Here is a 22,716-nt window from a genome sequence, read left to right on the forward strand (position 1 = left end):
GTGTGCTTTAGGCGATTAAATTATATAATTAATCTTGGGCTGTTCTGTTATCTCGATCTTGAATCCCACGTCTGTGTGTTCGGCTAATAGTTACCGTGAATCGGTTGGTGGCAGCGAATTGTGCCAAGGATTATTGTGGGGAGGCCAGTGAGATTCGGGGAGATTTTATATATTCCGCCCGCGGAGGTCGGGGGAATATATACCTTACTCTCACCGGGGACCCTTCAATAATCGGCATAAGTAGTATAGCGGCCTCCTTGCTTATTGTCGGGCAATTCCATAATTGGCCTGACTATAAGAGGGGCGCTAGAGAGCGCGTCACGTGCTCTGTCTGTCGGTCGGGAGGTATAAAGGAGGGTTGACTCCTGCTTGTTACCCCCCGATCGTGACGTACTGGTAGCCAGCGCGGGGGATTTCCGAGTGTACCCCCCGGTGGTTTGTGACATATTGGTGGCAAGCGGTGGGATCGAGATAATAGTGTGTGTGAGTGTGAGACCCATACTCCCAGACACTAAAGACTGCCTGCAGCAGCTGTGGCTGCTGGGGTCTTCAGACTAGCTCAACACTAGTGTCAGAGTGCAGATACTGTAAGGTGTGTGGAGGCATCAGGTGTCAGTTCTGTGTCAGTGACCAAAGTCTGCAACAATGGCTGAGAGCACCAGGAGCAAAACCAAAGGAATGGCCGATGCGCAGGCCAGAGACGATGAGGAGGTTGTCCACGAGTCCTCCAGGAGCCCGACGCCAGAGAACGGCTCTGCAGAGGACATCGCACAACCTAGCACTGCTGGGCAAAATGAGGAAGAGCTCGCCCAAGGGTCCTCAACGAGCCAGATGCCAGCCCTCCGCTCTGCAATGGACAGTGAATCGCCTAGCTCTGCAGCGTGCCGCAGATCACCACGTGCCATTCCACCGAGCCTGGGAGGCTCGGATAGCCTTCTTCAAATGGCTATGGCCCTACGCCAGGCTGGAGACCGGGAGGGCTACGACATACTCATGGCCGAGCGAGAGCGGCAGGCAGAGCGGCAAGCAGCGCGTGAGGCTGCGGAGCGGCAGGCAGCGCGTGAAGAGCGCCAGGCAGAGCGTGACTACCAGCTGCAGCTAGCTCAGCTCCGGCCCTCATCAGCCGCACGTGACCTTCAAGACACCAAACTTCCAAAGGTCCGTGTTGAGGACTTCCCAGTGCTGGAGAAGGATGGAGACTTGGACTCTTTCTTGACTGCTTTTGAACGGACTTGCTTGCAGCATCATCTGAACAAGGACCAGTGGGCCAAATACCTGACCCCCCGTTTAAGGGGTAAGGCCCTGGATATCCTTGGGGACTTGCCTGCTGAGGCGGATCAGGGCTACGACACCATCAAGCGGGCCCTGATCCAACAGTACAACCTCACCCCGGAGTCCTACCGCAAGAAGTTCCGGACGCTACAGAAGGGACCAAAGGACTCTTGGGCTGACCACAGGCGGGCACTTGCCCGAGCTGCCGACCACTGGACCCAAGGCCTGCAGCTTTCCACCGGACCAGAGATCCTGGACTTGGTCGTCACGGAGCAACTCCTGTGGAACTGCCCTGAGGATCTCCGCCAGTTCATCCGAGACCAGAAGCCAAAGGGGTCCACGGCTACAGCTGCCCTGGCCGATGACTACACCAACAATCGGGCTCCTGAAGCCAGGAGAGCAGCCACCAGCAGCACCTGGAGAGGGGGTAAGATGAACTCTGCGACTGCCCCACCTGCCCCTAGACTGCAGGGGGTGTCCCCCTCAACTCCCCTCTCCAGGCCCGTGGCAGAACCAAGACGGTGCCACCAGTGCAACCTACCTGGACACTTCAAGGCCATGTGCCCTCAGCGTCCCAAGGCCCCGGCTCCGTCCCCGTCCCAAGGGCCGCCCAAGGTGTATTGTGTGGGTGGGGGTGGTGGTAGGTCCCTGGACAGCTTCCAACCTGTCACCGTCGGCCAGTCTGTGACCATAGGACTGCGAGACAGCGCCTCGGAAGTGACTCTGGTGCGGCCTGAGATGGTGTCCCCCCAAGACTTGATCCCTGGAAAAACCCTCGCTGTCTCCGGGATTGGAGGCATTGACCCGGCGCTGCCTGTTGCAGACGTTTATGTGGACTGGGGCGCAGGGCGAGGGGTGAGGGAGGTGGGGGTAACTGATCAGATCCCTGCAAACGTGTTACTTGGGACAGATTTGGGGCAGATAACCTCCCAGTTTGGGCCCCAACCAAGGGCTGAACCTTCAGCCAGTACGGACATGACTCCTGACAATGTTAATGTGTTATCTATGAATGATGTAAGGGAGGAGGGAGTGAACTCTGATATTTCTGCTTGCACAGACACCATAGACACACACACAGCTGCAGCTGTGACAGGGGGGGAGGGGGTCAGAGAAAGGTGTGACAATGCCTCTACAAGTAACCAGCCTGTGAGCTGGGATCTGTTGCCCTCTGCAGGGATAAGCAGAGAGCAGGGTGCTGCAGGGGGAGGACCAGTGTGTGGGGTGGGGGCTACCACAGCAAATGTGGGGTCCCCAGAGATTTCACAGCGGGGTTCTGTTGCTGCAGGGGGGGAACAGGCAGGTGAGATTGGGGCCGGTCCCGGAGCGGAAGTGCTCCCAGGTAAGATCTCGGTGCAGGGTTCCCCCACAACCGGGGTGTCAGGAAGCCAGGTAGGTCTGCCTGAACCGGCGACTTGGTCAGGAACGGAGGAGGAGCAGGCACGACCCACGGTCGCAGCGGCTGTGGCCGCTGTCACCCGCAGTGGGAGTGCTGGAAGCCAAGGGGCCTCCCGGAGGTCCGATAGCTCTTCCCCTTCTGACCAAGTGGCAGCCGAGTCAGGTGGAGGCCAGGACACAGGTCCCGGGGTACTGACTGAAGATGTGACAGTCTCGTCGATTCTGGCCACATCTAGTCAGGAGTTTCAGGCAGCGTTAGAAGCTGACGACAGCCTGAAAGCTCTAAAGGAGCAGGCGGCACAGCCTCCCTCGGACTCGGACCCGGAGCGAGTGGTCTGGGACCAAGGACGGCTGTACCGGGCCACGGTCCAGCAGGGTTCACCGGAGGCGTGGCCCAGGGACCGACAGTTGGTGGTACCCTATCCGTTCCGGACGGAGTTGTTGCGGATCGCACATGAGATTCCGATGGCCGGACACCTAGGGATCGCTAAGACCAAGGCCAGGTTAAACCAGCATTTCTACTGGCCAAAAATGGGGGCCGATGTGGCTGCCTACTGCCGTTCGTGTGAAACCTGTCAGAGAGTGGGGAAGGCGGGGCCACACCCCAAAGCCCCACTAGTATCTCTGCCAATCATCGATGAGCCTTTCAGGAGGGTGGCTGTGGATCTGGTCGGCCCGCTGGCCATCCCCAGCAGCTCCGGGAAACGCTTCATACTGACGGTAGTGGACTATGCCACCCGGTACCCAGAGGCAGTGGCCTTGTCGTCCATTCGGGCTGACAAGGTGGCCACCGCATTGCTGGAGATTTTCTCCCGAGTTGGTTTTCCCCAGGAAATGCTCACTGACCGGGGGACCCAATTCATGTCCCAGCTGATGGAGGCCCTCTGTAAGCAAGTCCAGGTGCGACATCTGGTGGCCAGCCCGTACCATCCACAGACTAATGGCCTGTGCGAGCGGTTCAATGGCACCTTAAAGCAGATGCTCAAGATGCTGGTCGACTCCCATGGGCGTGACTGGGAGCGGTATCTCCCACACCTGTTATTTGCTTACCGGGAGGTTCCACAGGCCTCAACAGGATTCTCACCGTTTGAGCTCCTGTACGGGCGACGTGTGCGGGGCCCCCTGGCTCTGGTGAAAGAGGCTTGGGAAGGGGATTTGGCCACCCCTGGAGTGTCGGTTATCGAGTATGTCATGCGCTTCCGGGACAAAATGCAGGCCTTGACGCAACTGGTACACGACAATATGGCTCAAGCCCAGGCCGATCAGAAGCGTTGGTACGACCAGAACGCTTGTGAGAGGACCTACCAAGTGGGTCAAGAGGTGTGGGTACTGGTCCCCGTACCACAGGACAAGCTTCAGGCAGCCTGGGAAGGCCCATACCTCGTGTACCAGCAGCTCAACCCTGTGACGTACCTGGTCACCCTGGACCCTGCCCGTGGAAGGCGGAAGCCCTTCCATGTGAACATGATGAAGGCACATCATGAGCGGGAGGCATGTGCACTCCCTGTGTGCAACCTGCCCGAGGAGGGAGAAGCGGAAACCCTCTTGGATATGCTAGCCCAGGTTAGGGCAGGCGGATCCATTGAGGATGTGGAGGTTGGCCACCAGCTCTTGGAGGACCAACGGTCCCAGCTGTGGGCCACCCTACACCCCTTCCGGGGGTTGTTTACCAACCAGCCCGGAAGGACTGACTTGGCTGTCCATCACGTGGACACTGGGGATCATCCCCCGATCCGGCGTTCAGCATATCGGGTCTCCCTGGAGGTGCAGCAACACATGCGCCAGGAGATTGACAAGATGCTGAAGCTGGGGGTGATCCAGGCATCCAACAGCGCTTGGGCCTCGCCTGTAGTCCTCGTCCCTAAGAAGGACCGAACCACGCGGTTCTGCGTGGACTACAGGGGGCTCAATGCTGTCACGGTCGCCGATGCGTACCCAATGCCACGCATCGATGACCTGCTCGATCAGTTGGCCGGGGCTCAGTACCTGACCATCATGGATCTGAGCCGGGGATATTGGCAGATCCCCCTGACTCGCAAGGCCAGGGAACGCTCTGCCTTTATTACCCCATTTGGACTGTACGAGTCCACGGTGATGCCATTCGGGATGAGGAATGCCCCTGCCACTTTCCAGCGGATGGTCAACACCCTGCTCAAGGGACTTGAAGGGTACGCGGCCGCGTACCTGGATGACATTGCCGTCTTCAGTCCCACCTGGGAGGACCACCTAGAGCATCTCGCACAGGTGCTCAGGCGGATCCACCGGGCAGGTTTGACCATCAAGCCGGGGAAGTGTCAGCTGGCCATGAGCGAGGTCCAGTACCTCGGTCACCGGGTAGGTGGGGGAACGCTGAAGCCCGAGCCTGAGAAAGTGGAGGCCATCGCATCCTGGCCCACCCCCAGGACCAAGAAGCAGGTGATGTCCTTCTTGGGGACCGCTGGGTACTATAGGAGGTTTGTTCCACGCTATAGTAGCCTGGCAAAGCCCTTGACGGACCTCACCAAGAAGAAGCTGCCCTCTGCAGTCGATTGGACAATGGACTGCGAGACAGCCTTCCGGGCCCTAAAGGACGCCCTGTCCAGCCCGCCCGTGCTACAGGCAGCCGACTTCACGCGGCCGTTTGTAGTACAGACCGACGCCAGTGACTTCGGCCTCGGTGCGGTGCTCAGCCAGGTGGACTCTGCGAGCCAAGAGCACCCAGTCTTGTACCTGAGCAGGAAGCTGTTACCAAGGGAAGTTGCCTATTCCACGATGGAGAAGGAGTGCCTGGCCATAGTGTGGGCCCTGCGGCGTCTGCAACCCTATCTATACGGGCGCCACTTCATCGTGGAGACGGACCACAATCCCCTCAGCTGGTTGCACACCGTCTCTGGGACGAATGGGCGATTGTTGCGATGGAGCCTTGCGCTCCAGCAATACAACTTCACCATTCGCCACAAAAGGGGCCGTGACCACGGTAACGCAGACGGGCTGTCCCGACAAGGAGAGGTCGCGGACGGGCGCACGGGGGAACACCGGAGTGTGCTGCCCCCTAGCGCCCTCAAAAGGGGGGAGGTGTGAGGTAAATCCGGAGATATGACGATAAATCATGACATTCAAGTCATGTCAGGAAGCCCTCTCCTGGTGTCACCCCCCTTCCCTTCCCCCCTTCCCTTCACACAACTGGTTTAGCAACAAATCCATGGCCATGTCCTGTGATATGGAAATGAGGTGGCTTAGGGACAATGGACACAGGATGACTCCCTGCCGTCACCCTGTAGTGGGGGCTGCTAGCTAGTTAGCAAGGCTATGGAAATAGCCAGACAGAACGACTCCAGTAAAAAATGGTTCATATCTCGCAAGCCATATTTCCGATAAATATGGCAACCATAAAAATGGTGTCTCTGCATGTGGACGATGCCGGCACACCCTTTTTATGGGAACAGGACATTGGGAAATGCCCCAGGCGTGATATCAGCCAATGGGGAACTGGCAGACAGGTCATGAGTCCCCTCGTTCTGTAGCTAAATTCATAACTGTCACAATGAGAGCATTGGCGTCTGCCTACGACGCTCCCAGGCAAAGTTATAGCCAAAATCCCCTTTGCTGGATAACTCTGATCCATGCAGGGGGAGTGGCAGTGCTTCCCTGTGAGGTCACGAAGGTAGGAGGGGACCTGGATTTGGCCAGGTTGATAACCCTACTTCGGCCATTTTCCAGTGTTCTTCTGCTCGGGGGCCTGGTTGGGACAGACCTGTGAGAGAGTTCCTGGAAACCTGGTCTACAGCGCCCCCCTGTGGCCAGACGCACAAGGTAACTGATTGAATTGCATACCTGTTGTAAACCATGCTTTATCTGTAACTGTACTCTGACATATGTATATTCTGTAGATTCCCTATTGTATATATTGTAGTTTCTAGTGTGCTTTAGGCGATTAAATTATATAATTAATCTTGGGCTGTTCTGTTATCTCGATCTTGAATCCCACGTCTGTGTGTTCGGCTAATAGTTACCGTGAATCGGTTGGTGGCAGCGAATTGTGCCAAGGATTATTGTGGGGAGGCCAGTGAGATTCGGGGAGATTTTATATATTCCGCCCGCGGAGGTCGGGGGAATATATACCTTACTCTCACCGGGGACCCTTCAATAATCGGCATAAGTAGTATAGCGGCCTCCTTGCTTATTGTCGGGCAATTCCATAATTGGCCTGACTATAAGAGGGGCGCTAGAGAGCGCGTCACGTGCTCTGTCTGTCGGTCGGGAGGTATAAAGGAGGGTTGACTCCTGCTTGTTACCCCCCGATCGTGACGTACTGGTAGCCAGCGCGGGGGATTTCCGAGTGTACCCCCCGGTGGTTTGTGACACCTTAGTTACCCCTCTCCACCCATAGCAGTTTTTAATTGCAATGAGATGACACACAGTTAGGGTCACAGAGCTAGGGACCCCAATATAGAGATATGCCTTGACGAGGCCTTGGGGCTCAGTTACATTGATCAATGCGATTGCTAAATATCTCCTTTTTCCTAATATTCATAGCAGGTATGCAATTCATTATTCACATGTTCAAATTAGCAAGTAGCATTTTTCATTGTATATTCCAATATTTTTCCATATGCTTGAGGCATTATACCATTATCTAAGTTTGATGTGCAGCCTTATTCTTATATATAGTATGTATTTTTGGCTTGCACTCATATATATATATATATATTAGTGCTCACTTCAGTTATCCTATTCAGTTATATGTAGTTTTTTTCTGAATGTGAACACAGCTCCGCCCCTTTCGGCCATGTTTTTTCCATCTCCTATATAAGAAAGTCCTTAGTTACCCCTCTCCACCCATAGCAGTTTTTAATTGCAATGAGATGACACACAGTTAGGGTCACAGAGCTAGGGACCCCAATATAGAGATATGCCTTGACGAGGCCTTGGGGCTCAGTTACATTGATCAATGCGATTGCTAAATATCTCCTTTTTCCTAATATTCATAGCAGGTATGCAATTCATTAATCCCCACAATACAGGCCGCACAGCGAGGACACGGCTGCAGACAATCCCCACAATACAGGCCGTACAGCGAGGACACGGCTGCAGACAATCCCCACAATACAGGCCGTACAGCGAGGACGCGGCTGCAGACAATCCCCACAATACAGGCCGCACAGCGAGGACGCGGCTGCAGACAGTCCTCACAATACAGGCCGTACAGCGAGGACGCAGCTGCAGACAGTCTCCACAATACAGGCTGTACAGCGAGGACGCGGCTGCAGACAATCCCCACAATACAGGCAGTACAGCGAGGACACGGCTGCAGACAATCCCCACAATACAGGCCGTACAGCGAGGACGCGGCTGCAGACAATCCCCACAATACAGGCCGCACAGCGAGGACACGGCTGCAGACAATCCCCACAATAAAGGCCGTACAGCGAGTACGCGGCTGCAGACAGTCCTCACAATACAGGCTGTACAGCGAGGACGCGGCTGCAGACAGTCTCCACAATACAGGCTGTACAGTGAGGACGCGGCTGCAGACAATCCCCACAATACAGGCCGTACAGCGAGGACGCGGCTGCAGACAATCCCCACAATACAGGCCGCACAGCGAGGACACGGCTGCAGACAATCCCCACAATACAGGCTGTACAGCGAGGACGCGGCTGCAGACAATCCCCACAATACAGGCCGTACAGCGAGGACGCGGCTGCAGACAGTCCTCACAATACAGGCTGTACAGCGAGGACGCGGCTGCAGACAATCCCCACAATACAGGCTGTACAGCGAGGACGCGGCTGCAGACAATCCCCACAATACAGGCTGTACAGCGAGGACGCGGCTGCAGACAATCCCCACAATACAGGCCGCACAGCGAGGACACCGCTGCAGACAATCCCCACAATACAGGCCATACAGCGAGGACGGGGCTGCAGACAATCCCCACAATACAGGCCGTACAGCGAGGACGCAGCTGCAGAGCGTTGCTTACTTTCTACGTCCAGGGTAATGAAGGCCTCGGCGTGCCCGTCGGCGTTGGAGGCGTTGCAGATGTACTGGCCGGAGTCCTGCTGCGCCACTCTGGGGATGACCAGGCTGTCGTTCACGATCCGGTGCTGCCAGGGCAGTGGCGCACGCAGCTTGGACCACGAGATGCTCGGAGTTGGGTTTCCTGAAAAACGGGAAATGGAAGAATTGAGTTTCTACAGATAAAATAGAGGAGAAACGTGTGAGGAAGCGGTGACCTCACCTGCTGCAGAACATCGCAGTGTGGCCGTCTCCCCGGCCTGGACCACCTGCACCGGCTGCTCCACAGAGGCCACTGGAGCGCTGGGCTTCACGGCTCGGTCCTCCACAATCACCTCCACCAGGGCCTGAGCAGAGCCGGCCGGGTTGTGGCCAACGCAGGTGTAAGATCCAGAGTCGCCCAACTTCACCGACGGGATCTGGAGCAGAAAAAGACAAAAAACCTGAGAACACGGGAGAAGCGGGCACCGAGCGAGGCCGGCCCACCCAAACCGTACACACAGGGACCACGGGGGCGGCAGGAACCGAGCTAGGCCGGCCCACCCAAACTGTGCACACAGGAACCACGGGGGAAGCGGGCACCGAGTGAGGCCGGCCCACCAAAACTGTGCACACAGGAACCACGGGGGAGGCAGGAACCGAGCGAGGCCGGCCCACCCAAACTGTGCACACAGGGACCACAGGGGAAGCGGGCACCGAGCGAGGCCGGCCCACCCAAACTGTACACACAGGAACCACGGGGGAGGCAGGAACAGAGCGAGGCCGGCCCACCCAAACTGTGCACACAGGGAACCCAGGGGGGGGGGCAGGAACCGAGCAAAGGGCGGCCCACCCAAACTGTGCACACAGGAACCACGGGGGAGGCAGGAACCGAGCGAGGCCGGCCCACCCAAACTGTGCACACAGGGACCACGGGGGAAGCGGGCACCGAGCGAGGCCGGCCCACCCAAACTGTGCACACAGGAACCACGGGGGAGGCAGGAACCGAGCGAGGCCGGCCCACCCAAACTGTGCACACAGGAACCGAGCGAGGCCGGCCCACCCAAACTGTACACACACGGACCACGGGGGAGGCAGGAACCGAGCGAGGCCGGCCCACCCAAACTGTGCACACAGGAACCACGGGGGAGGCAGGAACCGAGCGAGGCCGGCCCACCCAAACTGTACACACAGAGGGACCATGCGGGAGGCGGGAACCGAGCAAAGGGCGGCCCACCCAAACTGTGCACACAGGAACCACGGGGGAGGCAGGAACCGAGCGAGGCCGGCCCACCCAAACTGTGCACACAGGGAACCCAGGGGGGGGGCAGGAACCGAGCTAGGCCGGCCCACCCAAACTGTGCACACAGGAACCACGGGGGAAGCGGGCACCGAGCGACGCCGGCCCACCCAAACTGTGCACACAGGAACCACGGGGGAGGCAGGAACCGAGCGAGGCCGGCCCACCCAAACTGTGCACACAGGAACCGAGCGAGGCCGGCCCACCCAAACTGTACACACACGGACCACGGGGGAGGCAGGAACCGAGCGAGGCCGGCCCACCCAAACTGTGCACACAGGAACCACGGGGGAGGCAGGAACCGAGCGAGGCCGGCCCACCCAAACTGTACACACAGAGGGACCACGGGGGAGGCGGGAACCGAGCAAAGGGCGGCCCACCCAAACTGTACACAGAGGGACCACGGGGGAGGCGGGAACCGAGCGAGGCCGGCCCACCCAAACTGTGCACACAGGAACCGAGCGAGGCCGGCCCACCCAAACTGTGCACACAGGAACCACGGGGGAGGCAGGAACCGAGCGAGGCCGGCCCACCCAAACTGTATACAGAGGGACCCACAGGGGAGGCGGGAACCGAGCGAGGCCGGACCACCCAAACTGTACACAGAGGGACCACGGGGGAGGCGGGAACCGAGCGAGGCCGGCCCACCCAAACTGTGCACACAGGGACCACAGGGGAGGCGGGAACCGAGTGAGGCCGGCCCACCCAAACTGTACACAGAGGGACCACGGGGGAGGCGGGAACCGAGCGAGGCCGGCCCACCCAAACTGTACACACAGGGACCACGGGGGAGGCAGGAACCGAGCGAGGCCGGCCCACCCAAACTGTACACACAGGGACCACGGGGCAGCGAGAACCGAGCGAGGCCGGCCCACCCAAACTGTACACACAGGGACCACGGGGGAGGCAGGAACCGAGCAAAGGGCGGCCCACCCAAACTGTACACAGAGGGACCACGGGGGAGGCGGGAACCGAGCGAGGCCGGCCCACCCAAACTGTACACAGAGGGACCACGGGAAAAGCGGGCACCGAGCGAAGCCGGCCCACCCAAACTGTGCACACAGGAACCACGAAGGAGGCAGGAACCGAGCGAGGCCGGCCCACCCAAACTGTGCACACAGGGACCACGGGGGAGGCAGGAACCGAGCAAAGGGCGGCCCACCCAAACTGTACACACAGGGACCACGGGGGAGGCAGGAACCGAGCGAGGCCGGCCCACCCAAACTGTACACAGAGGGACCACGGGGGAGGCGGGAACCGAGCGAGGCCGGCCCACCCAAACTGTACACACAGGGACCACGGGGGAGGCAGGAACCGAGCAAAGGGCGGCCCACCAAAACTGTACACACAAGGACCACGGGGGAGGCGGGAACCGAGCGAGGCCGGCCCACCCAAACTGTACACACAGGAACCACAGGGGAGGCAGGAACCGAGCGAGGCCGGCCCACCCAAACTGTGCACACAGGAACCACGGGGCAGCGAGAACCGAGCGAGGCCGGCCCACCCAAACTGTACACACAGGAACCACAGGGGAGGCAGGAACCGAGCGAGGCCGGCCCACCCAAACTGTACACACAGGGAGCACAGGGGCGGCGGGAACCGAGCGAGGCCGGCCCACCCAAACTGTGCACACAGGGACCACAGGGGCAGCGAGAACCGAGCGAGGCCGGCCCACCCAAACTGTGATACGATGGTCGTGTCCCCCTACACCATGTTATCAGCACATCCTCTCTACACACAGGGGCGGTATACATTGGGTTCTGCAATGACGGGTCTTGTACGGACTCTCGTGGCTCGTGGCTCAGTACCTGCAGCACCGCGTGACTGTCCAGGGGAACGTGGTTCTGCTGGCGAATCGTCTGTCGGGATCCGGTGCGGCGCCAGCTGACCACAGGACGAGGGTCTCCCACCCCGGAACATTCCAGATTCACCGTTTCTCCCACATTCACCTTCACGGGTCCTGGAGGAATCACCGAGACGGTGGGGCGCCCTGCAACACAGCAATGTCCGATCACCGAGGACTCCCACCGCACGCAGTCAGCGGGGACGAGGAGACAGCGGGGGCCGCGGCGGCCATCACTCACCCTCCACCACCAGGGTCACTGCGCTGTCCACTGCCCCAAAGGCGTTGGCGGCCACGCAACGGTATGAGCCCTGGTTCTTGTGATGGGCGCCCACCACTGTGATAATGGAGCCATTGGCGCTGATGTGGACGTTATCTGCAGAGACAAAGCAGAGATGAGCAGAGGCCCCGGCCCCCCGCCACATTACCCTGCACAGGCTGCAGCCCCCCACATTACCCTGCACAGGCTGCAGCCCCCCACCACATTACCCTGCACAGGCTGCGTCCATAGCCACATTACCCTGCACAGGCTGCAGCCCCCCACATTACCCTGCACAGGCTGCGGCCCCCCGCCACATTACCCTGCACAGGCTGCGGCCCCCACCACATTACCCTGCAAAGGCTGCGGCCCCCACCACATTACCCTGCAAAGGCTGCGGCCCCCCGCCACATTACCCTGCACAGGCTGCAGCCCCCGCCACATTACCCTGCACAGGCTGCAGCCCCCACCACATTACCCTGCACAGGCTGCAGCCCCCCACCACATTACCCTGCACAGGCTGCAGCCCCCGCCACATTACCCTGCACAGGCTGCAGCCCCCACCACATTACCCTGCACAGGCTGCAGCCCCCCGCCACATTACCCTGCACAGGCTGCAGCCCCCGCCACATTACCCTGCACAGGCTGCAGCCCCCACCACATTACCCTGCACAGGCTGCAGCCCCCACCACATTACCCTGCACAGGCTGCAGCCCCCCACATTACCCTGCACAGGCTGCAGCCCCCCACCACATTACCCTGCACAGGCTGCGGCCCCCCGCCACATTACCCTGCACAGGCTGCGGCCCCCACCACATTACCCTGCAAAGGCTGCGGCCCCCCGCCACATTACCCTGCACAGGCTGCAGCCCCCACCACATTACCCTGCACAGGCTGCAGCCCCCCACATTACCCTGCACAGGCTGCAGCCCCCCACCACATTACCCTGCACAGGCTGCGACCCCCCGCCACATTACCCTGCACAGGCTGCAGCCCCCGCCACATTACCCTGCACAGGCTGCAGCCCCCGCCACATTACCCTGCACAGGCTGCAGCCCCCACCACATTACCCTGCACAGGCTGCAGCCCCCACCACATTACCCTGCACAGGCTGCAGCCCCCCACATTACCCTGCACAGGCTGCAGCCCCCCACCACATTACCCTGCACAGGCTGCGCCCCCCCGCCACATTACCCTGCACAGGCTGCGGCCCCCACCACATTACCCTGCAAAGGCTGCGGCCCCCCGCCACATTACCCTGCACAGGCTGCAGCCCCCACCACATTACCCTGCACAGGCTGCAGCCCCCCACATTACCCTGCACAGGCTGCAGCCCCCCACCACATTACCCTGCACAGGCTGCGACCCCCCGCCACATTACCCTGCACAGGCTGCAGCCCCCGCCACATTACCCTGCACAGGCTGCAGCCCCCGCCACATTACCCTGCACAGGCTGCGTCCCCCACCACATTACCCTGCACAGGCTGCGTCCCCCCACATTACCCTGCACAGGCTGCAGCCCCCGCCACATTACCCTGCACAGGCTGCGGCCCCCCGCCACATTACCCTGCACAGGCTGCAGCCCCCCACCACATTACCCTGCACAGGCTGCAGCCCCCGCCACATTACCCTGCACAGGCTGCGTCCCCCACCACATTACCCTGCACAGGCTGCGTCCCCCCACATTACCCTGCACAGGCTGCAGCCCCCGCCACATTACCCTGCACAAGCTGCGGCCCCCACCACATTACCCTCCACAGGCTGCGTCCCCCCACATTACCCTGCACAGGCTGCAGCCCCCCACATTACCCTGCACAGGCTGCAGCCCCCGCCACATTACCCTGCACAGGCTGCAGCCCCCGCCACATTACCCTGCACAGGCTGCAGCCCCCCACATTACCCTGCACAGGCTGCAGCCCCTCACATTACCCTGCACAGGCTGGTTCTGGCCCATTTTCCAGGTGACGCGTATCGGCTGCGCTCCGGTGTGGACGTGGCATCTGAAGGTGGCGTTCTCCCCCTGGCGGATGGTGGCGCTGGGAGGATTGATGGAGATGACCGGAGACTCCAGACCTACAGATCAGAGGAACGTCAGTGGCCACAGAGGGAGCAAGAGACCGGCCGCCGCCAGCGGGAAGAGGGCAACTTACGGTACACGGTCTGCGCCCCGGGGAGGACGCTGAGGAGCATGGAGGCCGTCAGCACGCCGGACGGAGAGCGGGAATGGCAGACGTACTCCCCCGAGTCTGCACCGGAGGCCTGGAGGATGCGGAGCCGGGAGCCCGAGATCTGCACAGAGGGGGGGGGGTTACATGGGACTGCAGGTGCCACGCTGGACACTTGGTGATCTCTATTACCTGGTGATTTGGGTTGAAGCTCGCTCCTGGACGCATCCAGGTGACGGTGGCATGTGGACTTCCGATGACCACGCAGTTCATATCCACGGTCTGCCCCTCGGTCACGGGCCCCGGAGTCTTCTCGATGAGGATTGGTGAGGGGATGTTTGCGGGCTCTGAGGACACAGACATAGAATATGGACGTCCTCACGTGCACCCTCAGCGGACAGCCGTGGACCCCAGAGGTTCATGAGGACCACTGCTGTGTGCGTGAGGTTATGGACGTCCTCACGTGCACCCTCAGCGGACAGCCGTGGACCCCAGAGGTTCATGAGGACCACTGCTGTGTCCGTGAGGTTATGGACGTCCTCACATGCACCCTCAGCGGACAGCCGTGGACCCCAGAGGTTCATGAGGACCACTGCTGTATCCGTGAGGTTATGGACGTCCTCACGTGCACCCTCAGCGGACAGCTGTGGACCCCAGAGGTTCATGAGGACCACTGCTGTGTGCGTGAGGTTATGGACGTCCTCACGTGCACCCTCAGCGGACAGCCGTGGACCCCAGAGGTTCATGAGGACCACTGCTGTGTGCTTGAAGTTATGGACGTCCTCACATGCACCCTCAGCGGACAGCCGTGGACCCCAGAGGTTCATGAGGACCACTGCTGTGTCCGTGAGGTTATGGACGTCCTCACATGCACCCTCAGCGGACAGCCGTGGACCCCAGAGGTTCATGAGGACCACTGCTGTGTGCGTGAGGTTATGGACGTCCTCACGTGCACCCTCAGCGGACAGCCGTGGACCCCAGAGGTTCATGAGGACCACTGCTGTGTGCGTGAGGTTATGGACGTCCTCACGTGCACCCTCAGCGGACAGCCGTGGACCCCAGAGGTTCATGAGGACCACTGCTGTGTGCGTGAGGTTATGGACGTCCTCACGTGCACCCTCAGCGGAAAGCCGTGGACCCCAGTGGTTCATGAGGACCACTGCTGTGTCCATGAGGTTGTGGAAGTCCTCACGTGCACCCTCAGCGGACAGCCGTGGACCCCAGAGGTTCATGAGGACCACTGCTGTGTGCGTGAGGTTATGGACGTCCTCATGTGCACCCTCAGCGGACAGCCGTGGACCCCAGAGGTTCATGAGGACCACTGCTGTGTGCGTGAGGTTGTGGACGTCCTCACGTGCACCCTCAGCGGACAGCCGTGGACCCCAGAGGTTCATGAGGACCACTGCTGTGTGCGTGAGGTTATGGACGTTCTCACGTGCACCCTCAGCGGACAGCCGTGGACTCCAGAGATTCATGAGGACTGTGAGGCAAATCCTGGGATATGAAGAGGAATTATGATTTCCAGTCATAATCGCTCTCATCACTCCCTGGCAGTGCCCCCTCCCTTCTTGTTCTCAAGGTCCACCATCTGGGAAGGTGTCACATCCCAGCAACACATCCCATGGCAATCTCCTGTGATATGGAGATTAGATGATGTGGGAACAATGGACACAGGATGACTCCCTGCCATGACCCTGTGGTAGGGGCTGCTATCTAATTAGCAAGCTTGGAAGTATCCAGACAGAACGACTCCAGTAAAATATGGTTCATATCTCGCAAGCCATATTTCCGATAAATATGGCAACCATAAAAATGGTGTCTCTGCATGCGGACGATGCTGGCACACCTTTTTTATGGGAGTAGGACATTGGGAAGTACCCCAGGCGTGATATCAGCCAATGGGGAACTAGTAGACAAGTCATGAGTCCTCTCGTTCTGTAGCTAAATTCATAACTGTCACAATGAGAGCGTTGGCGTCCGCCTACGACGCTCCCAGGCAAAGTTATGGCCCATATTCCATGTTGTGGATATTGTCCATAACTCCAGCCAGGGGTGGAGCAGTGCTCCCTCTGAGGTCACTAAGGTAGGAGGGGACCTGGATTTGCCCAGGTTGATAACCCTACTTCGGCCATTTTCCAGTGTTCTTTCGCCGGGGGTCACGTGTAGGAAACATCTGTGGGAAAGATCCTGGAAACCTGGTCTACAGCGCCCCCCTGTGGCCAGACGCACAAGGTAACTGCTGGAACTGTGTATGCCTGTTTGTAAACCATGCTTTATCTGTAACTGTGCTCTGACATATGTATATTCTGTAGATCTCCTATTGTATATATTGTATTTTCTAGTGTGGCTTTAGGCTGATTAAATTATATAATTAATCTTGGGCTGCTCTGTTATCTCGATCTTGAATCCCACGTCTGTGTGTTCGGCTAATAGTTACCGTGAAGCGGTTGGTGGCAGCGAGTTGTGCCAAGGATTATTGTGGGGAGGCCAGTGAGATTCGGGGAGGTTTTATATATTCCGCCCGCGGAGGTCGGGGGAATATATACCCTACTCTCACCGGGGACCCTTCAATAATCGGCATAAGTAGTATAGCGGCCTCCTTGCTTATTGTCGGGCAATTCCATAATTGGCCTGACTATAAGAGGGGCGCTAGAGAGCGCATCACGTGCTCTGTCTGTCGGTCGGGAGGTATAAAGGAGGGGTGACCCCCACTTGTTACCCCCCGATTGTGACGTACTGGTAGCCAGCGCGGGGGATTTCTGAGTGACCCCCCCGGTGGTTCGTGACATATTGGTGGCATAGCGGTGGGATCGAGATAATAGTGTGTGTGAGTGTGAGACCCATACTCCCAGACACTAAAGACTGCCTGCAGCAGCTGTGGCTGCTGGGGTCTTCAGACCAGACCAACACTAGAGTGTCAGAGTGCAGATACTGTAAGGTGTGTGGGTGCATCAGGTGTCAGTTCTGTGTCAGTGACCAAAGTCTGCAACAATGGCTGAGAGCACCAGGAGCAAAGCCAAAGGAATGGCCGATGCTCAGGCCAGAGACGATGAGGAGGTTGTCCACGAGCCCTCCAAGAGCCCGACGCCAGAGAACAGCTCTGCAGAGGACATCGCACAACCTGGCACTGCTGGACAAAATGAGGAGGAGCTCGCCCAAGGGTCCTCAACGAGCCAGATGCCAGTCCTCCGCTCTGAAATGGACAGTGAATCACCTGGCTCTGCAGCGTGCCGCAGATCACCACTTGCCAATCCCTCCGGCCTGAGAGGTGCAGAGGCCCTCCTTCAAGCTGCCTTGGCCAGGCTTATGGCTGGAGACCGGGATACCTACGAGATACTCATGGCCGAGCGTGAGCGACAGGCAGCGCGTGACGCTGAGGCTGCGGAGCGGCAGGCAGCGCGTGAAGAGCGCCAGGCAGAGCGTGAGGCTGCGGAGCGACAGCAACAGGCAGAGCGTGAGCACCAGCTGCAGCTAGCTCAGCTCCGGCCCTCATCAGCCACACGTGACCTTCAAGACACCAAACTTCCAAAGGTCCGTGTTGAGGACTTCCCAGTGCTGGAGAAGGATGGAGACTTGGACTCTTTCCTGACTGCTTTTGAACGGACTTGCCTGCAGCACCATCTGGACAAGGACCAGTGGGCCAAATACTTGACCCCCCGTTTAAGGGGTAAGGCCCTGGAAATCCTTGGGGACTTGCCTACTGAGGCAGATCAGGGCTACGACACAATCAAGCGGGCCCTGATCCAACAGTACAACCTCACTCCGGAGTCCTACCGCAAGAAGTTCCGGACCCTGCAGAAGGGACCAAAGGACTCCTGGGCTGACCACCGGCGGGCACTTGCCCGAGCTGCCGACCACTGGACCCAAGGCCTGCAGCTTACCACCGGACCAGAGATCCTAGACTTGGTCATCACAGAGCAACTCTTGTGGAACTGCCCTGAGGATCTCCGCCAGTTCATCCGAGACCAGAAGCCAAAGGGGTCCACGGCTACAGCTGCCCTGGCCGATGACTACACCAACAACCGGGCCCCTGAGGCCAGGAGAGCAGCCACCAGCAGCACCTGGAGAGGGGGTAAGATGAATTCTGCGACTGCCCCACCTGCCCCTAGACTGCAGGGGGTGTCCCCCTCAACTCCCCTCTCCAGGCCCGTGGCAGAGCCAAGACGGTGCCACCAGTGCAACTTACCTGGACACTTCAAGGCCATGTGCCCTCAGCGTCCCAAGGCCCCGGCTCCGTCCCCGTCCCAAGGGCCGCCCAAGGTGTATTGTGTGGGTGGGGGTGGTGGTAGGTCCCTGGACAGCTTCCAACCTGTCACCGTCGGCCGGTCTGTGACCATAGGACTGCGAGACAGCGCCTCGGAGGTGACTCTGGTGCGGCCTGAGATGGTGTCCCCCCAAGACTTGATACCTGGAAAAACCCTCGCTGTCTCCGGGATTGGAGGCATTGACCCGGCGCTGCCTGTTGCTGGCATTTATGTGGACTGGGGCGCAGGGCGAGGGGTGAGAGAGGTGGGGGTAACTGATCGGATCCCCGCAAACGTGTTACTTGGGACAGATTTGGGGCAGATAACCTCCCAGTTTGGGCCCCCCCAAGGGCTGACCCTTCAGCCAGTACTGACATGACTCCTAACAATGTTAATGTGTTATCTATGAATGATGTAAGGGAGGAGGGAGTGAACTCTGATATTTCTGCTTGCATAGACACCATAGACACACACACAGCTGCAGCTGTGACAGGGGAGGGGGTCAGAGAAAGGTGTGACAATGCCTCTACAAGTAATCAGCCTGTGAGCTGGGATCTGTTGCCCTCTGCAGGGATAAGCAGAGAGCAGGGTGCTGCAGGGGGAGGACCAGTGTGTGGGGTGGGGGCTACCACAGCAAATGTGGGGTCCCCAGAGATTTCACAGCGGGGTTCTGTTGCTGCAGGGGGGGAACAGGCAGGTGAGATTGGGGCCGGTCCCGGAGCGGAAGTGCTCCCAGGTAAGATCTCGGTGCAGGGTTCCCCCACAACCGGGGTGTCAGGAAGCCAGGTAGGTCTGCCTGAACCGGCGACTTGGTCAGGAACGGAGGAGGAGCAGGCACGACCCACGGTCGCAGCGGCTGTGGCCGCTGTCACCCGCAGTGGGAGTGCTGGAAGCCAAGGGGCCTCCCGGAGGTCCGATAGCTCTCCCCCTTCTGACCAAGTGGCAGCCGAGTCAGGTGGAGGCCAGGACACAGGTCCCGGGGTACTGACCGAAGATGTGACAGTCTCGTCGATTCTGGCCACATCTAGTCAGGGGTTTCAGGCAGCGTTAGAAGCTGACGACAGCCTGAAAGCTCTAAAGGAGCAGGCGGCACAGCCTCCCTCGGACTCGGACCCGGAGCGAGTGGTCTGGGACCAAGGACGGCTGTACCGGGTCACGGTCCAGCAGGGTTCACCGGAGGCGTGGCCCAGGGACCGACAGTTAGTGGTACCCTATCCGTTCCGGACGGAGTTGTTGCGGATCGCACATGAGATTCCGATGGCCGGACACCTAGGGATCGCTAAGACCAAGGCCAGGTTAAACCAGCATTTCTACTGGCCAAAAATGGGGGCCGATGTGGCTGCCTACTGCCGTTCGTGTGAAACCTGTCAGAGAGTGGGGAAGGCGGGGCCACACCCCAAAGCCCCACTGGTATCTCTGCCCATCATCGATGAGCCTTTCAGAAGGGTGGCTGTGGATCTGGTCGGCCCGCTGGCCATCCCCAGCAGCTCCGGGAAACGCTTCATACTGACGGTAGTGGACTATGCCACCCGGTACCCAGAAGCAGTGGCCTTGTCGTCCATTCGGGCTGACAAGGTGGCTACCGCATTGCTGGAGATTTTCTCCCGAGTGGGTTTTCCCCAGGAAATGCTCACTGACCGGGGGACCCAATTCATGTCCCAGCTGATGGAGGCCCTCTGTAAGCAAGTCCAGGTGCGACATCTGGTGGCCAGCCCGTACCATCCACAGACTAATGGCCTGTGCGAGCGGTTTAATGGCACCTTAAAGCAGATGCTTAAGATGTTGGTCGACTCCCATGGGCGTGACTGGGAGCGGTATCTCCCACACCTGTTATTTGCTTACCGGGAGGTTCCACAGGCCTCAACAGGATTCTCACCGTTTGAGCTCCTGTACGGGCGACGTGTGCGGGGCCCCCTGGCTCTGGTGAAAGAGGCTTGGGAAGGGGATTTGGCCACCCCTGGAGTGTCGGTTATCGAGTATGTCATGCGCTTCCGGGACAAAATGCAGGCCGTGACGCAACTGGTACACGACAATATGGCTCAAGCCCAGGCCGATCAGAAGCGTTGGTACGACCAGAACGCTTGTGAGAGGACCTACCAAGTGGGTCAAAAGGTGTGGGTACTGGTCCCCGTACCACAGGACAAGCTTCAGGCAGCCTGGGAAGGCCCATACCTCGTGTACCAGCAGCTCAACCCTGTGACGTACCTGGTCACCCTGGACCCTGCCCGTGGAAGGCGGAAGCCCTTCCATGTGAACATGATGAAGGCACATCATGAGCGGGAGGCATGTGCGCTCCCGGTGTGCAACCTGCCCGAGGAGGGAGAAGCGGAAACCCTCTTGGATATGCTAGCCCAGGTTAGGGCAGGCGGATCCATTGAGGATGTGGAGGTTGGCCACCAGCTCTTGGAGGACCAACGGTCCCAGCTGTGGGCCACCCTACACCCCTTCCGGGGGTTGTTTACCAACCAGCCCGGAAGGACTGACTTGGCTGTCCATCACGTGGACACTGGGGATCATCCCCCGATCCGGCGTTCAGCATATCGGGTCTCCCTGGAGGTGCAGCAACACATGCGCCAGGAGATTGACGAGATGCTGAAGCTGGGGGTGATCCAGGCATCCAACAGCGCTTGGGCCTCGCCTGTAGTCCTCGTCCCTAAGAAGGACCAAACCACTCGGTTCTGCGTGGACTACAGGGGGCTCAATGCTGTCACGGTCGCCGATGCGTACCCAATGCCACGCATCGATGACCTGCTCGATCAGTTGGCCGGGGCTCAGTACCTGACCATCATGGATCTGAGCCGGGGATATTGGCAGATCCCCCTGACTCGCAAGGCCAGGGAACGCTCTGCCTTTATTACCCCATTTGGACTGTACGAGTCCACGGTGATGCCATTTGGGATGAGGAATGCCCCTGCCACTTTCCAGCGGATGGTCAACACCCTGCTCAAGGGACTTGAAGGGTACGCGGCCGCGTACCTGGATGACATTGCCGTCTTCAGTCCCACCTGGGAGGACCACCTAGAGCATCTAGCACAGGTGCTCAGGCGGATCCACCAGGCAGGTTTGACCATCAAGCCGGGAAAGTGTCAGCTGGCCATGAGCGAGGTCCAGTACCTCGGTCACCGGGTAGGCGGGAGAACACTGAAGCCCGAGCCTGAGAAAGTGGAGGCCATCGCGTCCTGGCCCACCCCCAGGACCAAGAAGCAGGTGATGTCCTTCTTGGGGACCGCTGGGTACTATAGGAGGTTTGTTCCATGCTATAGTAGCCTGGCAAAGCCCTTGACGGACCTCACCAAGAAGAAGCTGCCCTCTGCAGTCGATTGGACAATGGACTGCGAGACAGCCTTCCGGGCCCTAAAGGACGCCCTGTCCAGCCCGCCCGTGCTACAGGCAGCCGACTTCACGCGGCCGTTTGTAGTACAGACCGACGCCAGTGACTTCGGCCTCGGTGCGGTGCTCAGCCAGGTGGACTCTGCGAGCCAAGAGCACCCAGTCTTGTACCTGAGCAGGAAGCTGTTACCAAGGGAAGTGGCCTATTCCACGATGGAAAAGGAGTGCCTGGCCATAGTGTGGGCCCTGCAGCGTCTGCAACCCTATCTATACGGGCGCCACTTCATCGTGGAGACGGACCACAATCCCCTCAGCTGGTTGCACACCGTCTCTGGGACGAATGGGCGATTGTTGCGATGGAGCCTTGCGCTCCAGCAATACAACTTCACCATTCGCCACAACAGGGGCCGGGACCACGGTAACGCAGAGGGGCTGTCCCGACAAGGAGAGGTCGCGGACGGGCGCACGGGGGAACACCGGAGTGTGCTGCCCCCTAGCGCCCTCAAAAGGGGGGAGGTGTGAGGCAAATCCTGGGATATGAAGAGGAATTATGATTTCCAGTCATAATCGCTCTCATCACTCCCTGGCAGTGCCCCCTCCCTTCTTGTTCTCAATGTCCACTGTGAGGTAAATCCGGAGATATGACGATAAATCATGATATTCAAGTATGTCAGGAAGCCCTCTCCTGGTGTCACCCCCCCTTTCCTTCACACAACTGGTTTAGCAACAAATCCCATGGCCATCTCCTGTGATATGGAGATGAGGTGGTGTGGGGACAATGGACACAGGATGACTCCCTGCCGTGACCCTGTAGTGGGGGCTGCTAGCTAGTTAGCAAGGCTATGGAAATAGCCAGACAGAACGACTCCAGTAAAAAATGGTTCATATCTCGCAAGCCATATTTCCGATAAATATGGCAACCATAAAAA

At 59.2% G+C, this 22,716-nt stretch overlaps 1 protein-coding gene across 1 annotated transcript in view; it reads right to left on the minus strand.

The window, feature by feature from the left end:
- HSPG2 (heparan sulfate proteoglycan 2) overlaps positions 1–22,716 on the minus strand; it is a 281,820-nt gene that overhangs the window by 43,061 nt on the left and 216,043 nt on the right. Inside the window, 7 exon segments of the mRNA XM_075328538.1 lie at positions 8,633–8,812; positions 8,891–9,086; positions 11,755–11,936; positions 12,031–12,165; positions 13,978–14,121; positions 14,199–14,337; positions 14,406–14,560. Coding sequence (XP_075184653.1) covers positions 8,633–8,812; positions 8,891–9,086; positions 11,755–11,936; positions 12,031–12,165; positions 13,978–14,121; positions 14,199–14,337; positions 14,406–14,560 — 1,131 coding nt within the window.

This window comes from Anomaloglossus baeobatrachus, chromosome 11 (genome assembly GCF_048569485.1).
Source record: "Anomaloglossus baeobatrachus isolate aAnoBae1 chromosome 11, aAnoBae1.hap1, whole genome shotgun sequence".
NCBI lineage: Eukaryota > Metazoa > Chordata > Amphibia > Anura > Aromobatidae > Anomaloglossus > Anomaloglossus baeobatrachus.